At 46.8% G+C, this 11,230-nt stretch overlaps 2 protein-coding genes across 2 annotated transcripts; both read left to right on the top strand.

Moving 5' to 3' along the window:
* Positions 1–258: 258 nt before the first annotated feature.
* On the top strand, positions 259–4,271 carry LOC119766232. The gene is made up of 2 exons (XM_038250670.1): positions 259–1,914; positions 1,980–4,271. The coding sequence occupies exons 1-2, from the start codon at positions 259–261 to the stop codon at positions 4,269–4,271; spliced, it is 3,948 nt and encodes a 1,315-aa protein (XP_038106598.1).
* Positions 4,272–4,279: 8 nt separating this feature from the next.
* Positions 4,280–5,821, top strand: LOC119766855. Its single transcript, XM_038253065.1, is given in 2 exon segments — positions 4,280–4,978; positions 4,980–5,821. Coding segments are annotated over 2 exon segments (1,032 nt in total). The 5' UTR covers positions 4,280–4,549; the 3' UTR covers positions 5,583–5,821.
* The last annotated feature ends 5,409 nt before the right edge of the window (positions 5,822–11,230 follow it).

Below are 11,230 nucleotides of genomic sequence, written 5' to 3'. Positions count from 1 at the left end.
CCGCGAGTGAGAAGGGTGAGGCAAACCGGCCAAAAACCCCGCAAAACAGTGCGCTGGAGGAAGAGACAAACCGGTCTCGGAATCTGGGCACAACCACGTGGAAGACCCGTGAGGACGACTGGCCTAGAACTTTCCGTGGAAGAAGAAGGCAAACCGGCCTGAAAAAACATTCCGGAAGAAAAAGTGCTTGAAGGTGCAAAAAATCCGCATCCGGAAGAGACAAAGTGAAAGTGAGGTTAAATAACCTAAAAGTGTACGATGCCGCCAAAAATACTGCGCACCCCTGCGAAAAAGGAAGAGGTGGACGATGGCGAAGATCTGGAGACCCTGGTCTACCTGCGGGACGAGAAACTCCTGAAACTCGTACGCCTAAAGGAGAAGCTGGCTGGGCTCGGGTTGCACGAACGGACCGCGACCCAGATCAACGTGAACCGGAGAGTGCTCGATGCCTCCAACGCCGAGTTCAATTCTCTCCACGAGCGCATCGTCCGCCTGGACGCCAAGAAGCGGAAGGAGCACGGCGATAAGCTGGTGGAATTCGAAACGTTGTTCATCGAGATTGACACAATGCTAGAAGGATGGAAGCAAACCCTGGAAATCCTGGCTGGTCCATCAACCGCCCCTGTACCTGCTGCCCAACGACCTGTTGTCATCCAGCAGTCCCTTCCGCGGCTCGTACCCACGTTCGACGGAAAGTACGAGAACTGGAAGCGGTTCAAGACGATGTTCCGTGACGTCGTAGACCGGTCGAACGAAACTCCCAGGATGAAGCTGTATCGCCTGGAGGAAGCCCTCATTGGTGAGGCAAAAGGGACGCTGGACGAGAAGACAATCGAGGACGGCAACTACGACGGCGCGTGGGAGTTGCTGGAGGAGCGATATGAAGACAACCGGAGAATGGTGGACATCCATATCGGTGGACTGCTGAAGGTCCAGAAGCTACACAAGGAGAGCCACGCGGAACTACGAGCGCTGGTGGAGACCGTGGTCGGCCACGTAGAAAACCTCAAATACCTGAGGCAGGAGTTCACTGGTGTGTCGACACAGTTCGTTGTGTACCTGCTGGCCCATGCCCTGGACAGCGATACTAAAAAACTGTGGGAGGCCACGGTGAAGAAGGGCGAGCTGCCGAACTACGAAGAAACCATCAAGTTCCTGAAGAACCGCGTCTCCGTCCTGGAGAGATGCGACGAGACCAGTGAACCTGCAGCGAAGCAGCGAGACCGAAACAACCCGAGGCCAACCAACAAACCGTCCTACCAGAAGGCCAACGCTGCGACCACGTCGTCGAACCCGGAGATCCGCTGCGAGATGTGTGGGGACTCCCACCTCACCTTCAAGTGCGGCACCCTCGCTGGCCTCACGGTGGCCCAACGCAGCGAAAAGGTAAGAAGCAAGAACCTGTGTCTCAACTGCCTCCGCAAGGGCCACAGCTGGAAGAAGTGTACGTCCAGGTATTCCTGTGGAAAGTGCCGCCAACGTCACCACACACTGCTGCACGACGACTCGGAACAAAAATTCGTGCAGAAACCCGTCAACCCGCAGAACGTTGCACCAGTAGCCAACCAGCCGCCAGTGTCCCAAGCCACTGGCCAAGAACCACCACAGTCTACTTCGGCAACCTGCAACCACACCCAGACGGTGAAGACCGTCATGCTTCTGACAGCGCTCGTCCACCTGCTGGACGACAAGGACCGACCTGTGCCATGCCGACTGCTGCTCGACAACGGATCGCAGGTCAATTTTATTACGGAACAATTGGCAAAACGGTTGAACACACGTCGAGTAGCTGCAAACGTTCCCATCTGCGGAATCGGTGCAGTGAAGACATACGCCCGAGAGTCGATGACGGTCCAGCTCCGATCCCGGTACAACAGCTTCACGGTGGAAGTGGAGTGTCTCATCGTCCCCAAGGTAACCGGGATGATTCCGTCGGCCCGATCAGCACGTCCGACTGGCCGATTCCTGCGAACATCCAGCTGGCCGACCCGAACTTCCACACACCGGACCGGATCGACATGCTGCTCGGCGTCTCGATGTTCTTCAAGCTGTTGAAATCGGGACAACTAGAGTTGGCGAAGAACCTTCCAGAGCTCCGCGAGACCTACCTGGGCTGGGTCGTCGCGGGTGATGTCGGCGACACCGTTCCTGACGCGCAGTTCAGTCACACTGCAACGCTCGATGACGTGAGCGAAGCCATCGAGAGATTCTGGCGGGTCGAGGACATCGACAGCGCCACACAAGTCAGCACAGAACAGGACGAGTGCGAGTGCGAGGCATTCTTCCGTGCGACACACAAGCGGGACCCTACCGGCCGGTACGAGGTTCGCTTGCCATTCCGCCCCGTCGTCGGCAACCTCGACAACAACCGCAGCCTGGCTCTTCGGCGATTCTTGTCGTTGGAGAAGCGGCTCTACCGGGACCCGGACCTGAAACGGCAATACGGTGAGTTTATTTCCGAGTACGAATCCCTGGGGCATTGCAAGTCGGTTGAAGAGGCCGACGACTCACCTGGCCAAGGTCGTTACTACATGCCGCACCATGCCATCCTTCGCCCTTCGAGTTCCACAACCAAGCTGCGGGTAGTTTTCGACGCTTCGGCAAAACTCTCCCCTTCGAGTGTCTCCCTCAACGAAGCCTTGCAGATCGGGGGAACCGTCCAAAACGACCTTTTCTCGATTCTGCTCGCATTCCGCAAGCACCCGGTCGCCTTCACCGCAGATTTGTCGAAGATGTACCGCCAGATCCGGGTGGCCCCTGCGGACACTCCCTTCCAACGAATCTTCTGGCGGAACGAACCGGCCGACTTTATCCGCGTGCTCGAGCTCACAACCGTGACGTACGGGACGGCATCTGCACCTTTCCTCGCGACCCGCTGCTTGGTTCAACTCTGCGAAGATGAAGGAGAGAAATTTCCGCTGGCTGCCAAAATCGTTCGCGACGCTTGCTATGTCGATGACATTCTTTCTGGGGCAGACTCACCTGACGAAGCGATCGAGTGTTTGAAGCAACTCCAAGGCCTGCTCAGCCGTGGTGGGTTTCCGATCCACAAATGGAGTTCGAACGAGTCGGCGGTCATGGATCAGATTCCGGAGGGTGAGCGGGAGAAACTCATCGATCTGGACGGACTGACCGGTGGCGTGGTCAAGGCTCTGGGGCTCTACAGGAGTCCAGGGGATGACGAGTTCCGGTTCACTGCCAACCAAGCCGACGCTGACGCCGATGCCACCAAGCGGCGTGTGCTGTCGGAGATCGGCAAGTTCTTCGACGTGCTGGGCTTGCTTTCACCGGTCATCATCAAGGCCAAGATCCTGATGCAGCGAGTTTGGCTCGCTGGCCTGTCGTGGGATGTGCTGCTGGAAGGAGGGTTGGCAAGTACTTGGGAACAATTTCAAATCGCACTTCCCTTCGTGCGAGACATCCGGATTCCCCGTTACGTAATCGGCCCTGGAAACATTGCCCTTGAACTCCACGGATACAGCGACGCCTCCGAGGTCGCATACGGCGCAGTGATTTACGTGCGCAGCCTGTTCCCGAGCGGAAAGTCCCCCCAGATGCGGCTACTCTGCAGCAAGTCCAAGGTAGCACCAACGAAGCAGCTCGACATCCACCGACTCGAGCTCCTCGGGTGCAGATTGCTGTCCAAGCTGGTGGTCAAGGTCCTCGCAGCGTTGAAACTGCCGTTCCGGAACGTCGTTCTGTGGAGCCACAGCCAAGTGGTTTTGGCGTGGCTCAAGAAACCCTTAGACCAGCTTCAATCGTTCGTCCGCAACCGTGTCGCCGAGATACGAAACGAAACCAGCAACTTCATCTGGCTTTACGTGCGAACCAAGGACAACCCTGCCGACTTGGTGTCACGTGGTATGTTTCCCGCCGAACTGATGGTGTGCGAGAAGTGGTGGAAAGGACCGGCGTACATGCAGTCCGAGGAGTACCGGGTGGAACCTGTGGAAGATTTGCCGGACTGTGAGATCCCCGAGTTGCGGAAGGTGAAGATGGTGACGATGCTTACCTGCAATTCCGTCGAGTTTCCGATCTTCGAAACGTGCAGCTCATACCGTAAGCTGCAAAGGGTGATGGCGTACGTGCTGCGCTTCACGGCCAACTGCAGAAAGAAGAATCCGGCGGAACGAGTTCGCCAGCGCTACCTGACCATCCCGGAGTTGCGGGCGGCGCAGGACGTGATTGTGTTGGTGATCCAGCACGATGCACTGTCCAAGGAAATCCAGCAAGTTGCCGAGAACGATACCGCTGGACGATTCAAGGTTTGACCCCGTTCCTGGACAAGGGCCTACTACGAGTGGGTGGCAGATTGCAGCAGTCGGAGTTGCCGTTCGAGACCCAACACCAACTTCTCCTCCCGAAGCATCGCGTTACCAACCTGATCGTTCGAGCGTATCACGAAGAGCACCTGCACGCGGGGCCATCGGCCTTGCTTGCGACGCTGAGGAGGCGGTTCTGGCTGATCGACGGACGGTCGACAGTCCGGAGCGTTACAAGGAGCTGCGTGACGTGCTTCCACGCGAAGCCTCGCGGCTCGAGCCAACTGATGGGACGGTTGCCGTCCTGCCGTGTGACGCAAGCCCTCCCGTTTGAAGAGGTCGGCGTAGATTACGCCGGGCCCATTTTCGTCAAGGTAGGAACCCGAAAGCCGCAACTCGTGAAGGCCTACTTCGCGGTGTTCGTGTGCATGTCGACCAAGGCCGTCCACCTGGAGCTAGTCTCGGACCTCACGACCGAGGCATTCTTGGCCGCCCTCCAGCGCTTCGTGAGCCGACGCGGCGTGCCTCGCACGATCCATTCCGACAACGGGACGAATTTCAAGGGGGCCAAGGCGGAGTTGCACGAGCTGTTCCTGCTGTTCAACCAGCGTGCGTTCAACGACCAGATAGCGACCTACTGCCAACCGAAGGAGATCACCTGGTCGTTTATCCCTCCGGGGGCGCCGAATTTCGGTGGCCTCTGGGAGGCGGCTGTAAAAAAGCACGAAATACCATCTCAAGCGCATCCTCAAGAACGCACAACTCACCTTCGAGCAGTACGCCACTGTTCTCGCGGAGGTCGAGGCGGTGCTAAATTCGCGGCCCTTGTTCGCTACGTCGGCGGACCCCGCGGATCCGCAAGTTCTGACGCCGGGACACTTCCTGATTGCGCGACCCCTTACGGCCATCCCGGAACCAGTCTACGAGGGGACACCCACCAACCGGCTGTCGAAGTGGCAGCACCTGCAACTCCTGCGCGAACAGTTTTGGCGAACCTGGAAGCGCGACTACCTGACGAGCCTCCAGCCGAGAGGCAAGGACAACAAGGAGAAGCCGAACGTGCGTCCGGGAATGGTGGTTTTGCTGGAAGAAAAGGACGCGCCGCCACTACAGTGGAAGATGGGAATTATCCAGCAAACTTACCCGGGACCAGATGGATTCGTACGCACAGCGGACGTGAAGGTTGGTGGAACAGTCGTCCGGCGTCCGATCACCAAGCTATCCGTCCTCCCGATTGAGGACAACGAGCAGACTGCAGACCACGGAGCGATTCCTGCTGGGACTTCTCCCCAGCCCGGGGGGAGGATGTTGGCTGCTTGACGGATCGAGCTGATTTGGCAGCACTGGTCGAGCGCCGCAGCCAGATTGCTACGATCGGTTTTCCCACCTTGCACAACCTCGGCGCGCAACGGCGGCCGTTGTGCGCGACGACGAAGAAGGAGAAGAGGAGAGAACGACGCTCGGCGCCATCTTTTTTCATCACTCGCTTACAAGTGCTCGCGGAAACAACACGTTCTTTACGCTTTAGTTTAATTAGTTTTAATAAAGTAGTGTTAAAGTAAAGTTTCCGTTTCGAGTGCTTCTTTTCTACATCCACGGCCTCAAGAACTGTCGACCGGGCCCGAACACTGACTGTTTTTAGTACGCAGATAGTAATACTTAAGACGTGAGATTAACTTTGGATCCTTTTTCTCTCGTAGGGCTAGTTCAATCGAAGACAACCGCGAAAGAATGAAGTCGTAGTCCTGTTCGATCGTGTAAATTGACAGATATTCGCGTTTTTCTTGACTGTCTTCATGGTAATGTTTCTGCAAAATTTCATATTTAGTTTCTGTGTCTAAGTTAAGCGCATCATCGAGACTTCTCACCCTTAGTTCAAAGTCCACCTCATCATTGAGCAGATGTTTCGCGTAAGGAAATTTGAAACTCATTTTGTATCAATTTATTATTGTAATAAATCTACCTAAAAAACGAAACTAGACAAACTTGCTATCAACCACTACTATGACACAAGCACTCTGTAATCAGGACAGTTGATAAATACCACATATACTGTAATAAATAATCATCAATAAATAAATAAATATAATAAATAACAAAGATAATGAATTCCACAAATAGATCTGCCTGAATGACCTCAGTATCCGAAATAATTTCCCAAAATAATCTCTTTTTCGAATCTTTTCGATCAGAACTCAAAAATTAAAATTTCCCAAAACAAATCATTTTTCACTTAATCAGAACTCCAAATTAATTTATCCTAGCATTTATCATCAGTAAATCATTCTTCCACATCGGCACCAAATCATGTGCAATATCAATTAATCATAATAATCTCCAGAACATCATAATCACTCCATAAATCAGAAAAAATCTCCAAATTCAACGAATTTTTCGTTGGGCGCCAAAATGTAGCCGTTGTGATTCGATCGGTTGCAAACGGTGCAGCTTATGCGCCACTCTCGTGAGGGAGACTGCCCGCCATGTTAAATTTGCCCGGTTTGAGACTCTCGAAGAGGTGCTCGGTTGAACTTCTTCCCAGGGAAGAAGCAAGATCGAATCGGCCAGCTTACCAAAGTGACCCACAAGAACGGTACGGAAAGCTCAGCCTCCCGAAAAAGCTCCTCAGAAATCCACCAGTATAGGACCCCCCGTGCCCGTATGAATCATCATGGGTAGTACCGACACCCGCCACCAGAGAACTTCACGAAGCATGGGAGATACGCAGAACTTTTGCATTGGGGAGGAAAGGACTGGGAACGGACCCTAAAGTGACGGAAGCAGCGCTCCGGATCGACCAAAAAACTAACACGTGAGCTCATTTTAACTGCAGGGACTTTTATTGAACTCCAAAATAATCACTCATAATTTAGTTGGCAGGGAATCAAAAAGAGGTGCTCGTTTATTGGACTAGTCTAAGGTTTTGTATTTCATTCATTGTTTCATCTTCAACGTCTACCTAACCATCTTCCTACTGTGTGCGTTTGCTCTCCCTACGGTCTGTACTGTTTGTTCTTCTGTTACCCCGTGCTTTTGTGCTCTCTCCTCAACCTCAAATCTTCAGCTCGTCAGCTGGAACAGCTGATCGCTGACGTCACCGGCAGTCGAGCGGACTGCGGCAGACAAAGGCACTAGAGTGCGATATCGTGGACGTGTGGGGCGTGTCAATAAAGGCCGTCACACTCCGGGCGCATGGCAACACGCGCGTTCAAAATGGACGCCGTGCGAACAAAATGGCGTCCGCTCTACGGCCGCAGCCGGAACGGAAAAACGTTCGTGACGCCTTCTGTGGCCGTCATCCTTCCCCGCAGAAACTAGAACGGACTCACCGGACTGCTGCTGTTGCTCCTGTTACTTGATGCTGCTGCCGATGTTCCTCACCGCGTGCTCGCGGACGGCGCGGACGACGCTGCCGGTTCGACCTGCGGTTGCGCGGTCGACTTCGATGATGCTGAACTTTCCGGGCCAGCACGTGGGCGGATGGACCGCCTCCAGACGAGATGTTGACGGCTCGTCTCTTCCGGCGATGTAGCGTGTGCCAGATCAAACTTAAACATTTAAACATTTAAACATTTAAACATTTAAACATTTAAACATTTAAACATTTAAACATTTAAACATTTAAACATTTAAACATTTAAACATTTAAACATTTAAACATTTAAACATTTAAACATTTAAACATTTAAACATTTAAACATTTAAACATTTAAACATTTAAACATTTAAACATTTAAACATTTAAACATTTAAACATTTAAACATTTAAACATTTAAACATTTAAACATTTAAACATTTAAACATTTAAACATTTAAACATTTAAACATTTAAACATTTAAACATTTAAACATTTAAACATTTAAACATTTAAACATTTAAACATTTAAACATTTAAACATTTAAACATTTAAACATTTAAACATTTAAACATTTAAACATTTAAACATTTAAACATTTAAACATTTAAACATTTAAACATTTAAACATTTAAACATTTAAACATTTAAACATTTAAACATTTAAACATTTAAACATTTAAACATTTAAACATTTAAACATTTAAACATTTAAACATTTAAACATTTAAACATTTAAACATTTAAACATTTAAACATTTAAACATTTAAACATTTAAACATTTAAACATTTAAACATTTAAACATTTAAACATTTAAACATTTAAACATTTAAACATTTAAACATTTAAACATTTAAACATTTAAACATTTAAACATTTAAACATTTAAACATTTAAACATTTAAACATTTAAACATTTAAACATTTAAACATTTAAACATTTAAACATTTAAACATTTAAACATTTAAACATTTAAACATTTAAACATTTAAACATTTAAACATTTAAACATTTAAACATTTAAACATTTAAACATTTAAACATTTAAACATTTAAACATTTAAACATTTAAACATTTAAACATTTAAACATTTAAACATTTAAACATTTAAACATTTAAACATTTAAACATTTAAACATTTAAACATTTAAACATTTAAACATTTAAACATTTAAACATTTAAACATTTAAACATTTAAACATTTAAACATTTAAACATTTAAACATTTAAACATTTAAACATTTAAACATTTAAACATTTAAACATTTAAACATTTAAACATTTAAACATTTAAACATTTAAACATTTAAACATTTAAACATTTAAACATTTAAACATTTAAACATTTAAACATTTAAACATTTAAACATTTAAACATTTAAACATTTAAACATTTAAACATTTAAACATTTAAACATTTAAACATTTAAACATTTAAACATTTAAACATTTAAACATTTAAACATTTAAACATTTAAACATTTAAACATTTAAACATTTAAACATTTAAACATTTAAACATTTAAACATTTAAACATTTAAACATTTAAACATTTAAACATTTAAACATTTAAACATTTAAACATTTAAACATTTAAACATTTAAACATTTAAACATTTAAACATTCAAACATTCAAACATTTAAACATTTAAACATTTAAACATTTAAACATTTAAACATTTATACATTTAAACATTTAAATATTTAAATATTTAAACATTTAAACATTTAAACATTTAAACATTTAAACATTTAAACATTTAAACATTTAAACATTTAAACATTTAAACATTTAAACATTTAAATATTTAAACATTTAAACATTTAAACATTTAAACATTTAAACATTTAAAAATTTTTATTCAATAATATAAACGGCGCAGTTGAAATCGAAAATTCTCTAGTCGAATCGCGTGTGCTCGTGAAGGAACAACATCCGGCGTTCGTTTAACATGGTTCTGATGGACAAATCCACCGGGTGACCGAACCGGAACGGCGGGATGGCGGAATTTTCGCATATATGGGTGAGTATTAGGAGTTTTGTTGAACTTGCCTAGGGCGGAATCCCACCCGCAACAGCAGCAGGCATTTTCAGGCAAGTTTCCCTAGTAGGCCATGTTCTAAACAAAAATTTTGTGTTTCTCTCTTTTACATGGACTTCTTCCACTTGGTTCGGTTACGGGACAAAACCAACCAGAAGCGCTTGATTGTGAGAGGAGGTCCGGCGCCTGCTGCGGACACTTCCGGCCGGGTTTGTTCCGGATGGTGAGCTCGTCTCTTCTGGAGGCGAACATTGTTAGGTGAGTTGTGAGTTGAGGCTAGTACGTAGTTCACAAAAACATTCAAACAAAAGAAGGAAGGAATTAGGTCAAGGATTTTTTTGTTTTTTTTTTTTGTTTTTTATTTGGAGGTGGGGAAAAGCCCCTTTAAATTGTGTCAGAAGACACTCTCTCAGAGAGGCACAAAATTACCTCGTCTTAACGCATCAACAAGTCTACAAACTCCAATGTTACAAGACGAGCATACTTAAATCTAACAATTATTAGAATTAACGATTAACATTTATGTCACTTTCCTTAAAAATAATATCACAAATCTTCGCTACAAATTACTAAGATGATTGAGGACTCGATTTTTGATAGTGTTGCGAGGGAGAGAGAAATCAAAAAAATCAGAACAGGAATTGAAAATACGACACATGCTGGATAGTGGCTCATGATGTCCGTAATTCGTAAGTGCTCAGGGAACCCTCAGAAAGTAGTGGGTGCGGAGAGTGCGCCGGCGTATGTTGAAGTCGATGAGTTCCAAAACTGATGGGCAATCGATTGAGGACTGGAGAAGGTCGGTAACGAATGTTACTTTAGCCACATCACGTCGAGTAGAGAGAAAGTCAAGTTGTAACATTTTGCAGCGCTCGACGCAACATGGAGGATTCAACGGGTCGGCCAATAAAACGTGCCGTTGTGCATAACGAACAAATTTCCGTTGAACAGACTCGATCCGCTGGATACTGTTCTGATAAAAGGGCGACCACACAACCGAGCAGTACTCCAAAGTGGAACGGACAAGGGAACAGTACAATGCCTTGAGGCAGCTTATCTGGCGAAATTTTTTAGCGAAACCCTAGAGTTTTTGAAGCCTTCGCTGTGGTGTATGCTAGGTGATCAGAAAATGTTAATTTGCTATCTAGCATTACACCGAGATCCTTAACGCAAGATGTCCTTGACAAGAGTGTGTTAGTAAGTTTGTAGTCAAATGCAATAGCGGAGCGTTTCCGAGTGAAAGTGATTACAGCGCATTTGGAAGCGTTCAACAACATCCTGTTGTCCATGCACCAGTTGGCGTTTCGATGACGGCAAACAGCTTTATGTCGTCAGCATTACAGACAGTTTAGGGATACAGACTGGCCAATGCAAAATAAACAGGCACTGGCAACGTATGTTTTGCGCTTGCAACACTGCCAGTTGTGCTGGACGTAAAGGGCGGTTGGTGTCCAGCGCGTTTGGTGTCCAGAAACATTGGCCAATCTGTTCTCTAGACAATCTGTAGTCAGCATCTGTGTGGTGCGAGCTCTGTCGCCGTTTTCACACCAGCTCAAACTGT

This window comes from Culex quinquefasciatus, chromosome 2, assembly GCF_015732765.1.
Source record: "Culex quinquefasciatus strain JHB chromosome 2, VPISU_Cqui_1.0_pri_paternal, whole genome shotgun sequence".
Taxonomy (NCBI): domain Eukaryota; kingdom Metazoa; phylum Arthropoda; class Insecta; order Diptera; family Culicidae; genus Culex; species Culex quinquefasciatus.
This window is presented reverse-complemented; position numbering and strand designations above follow the sequence as displayed.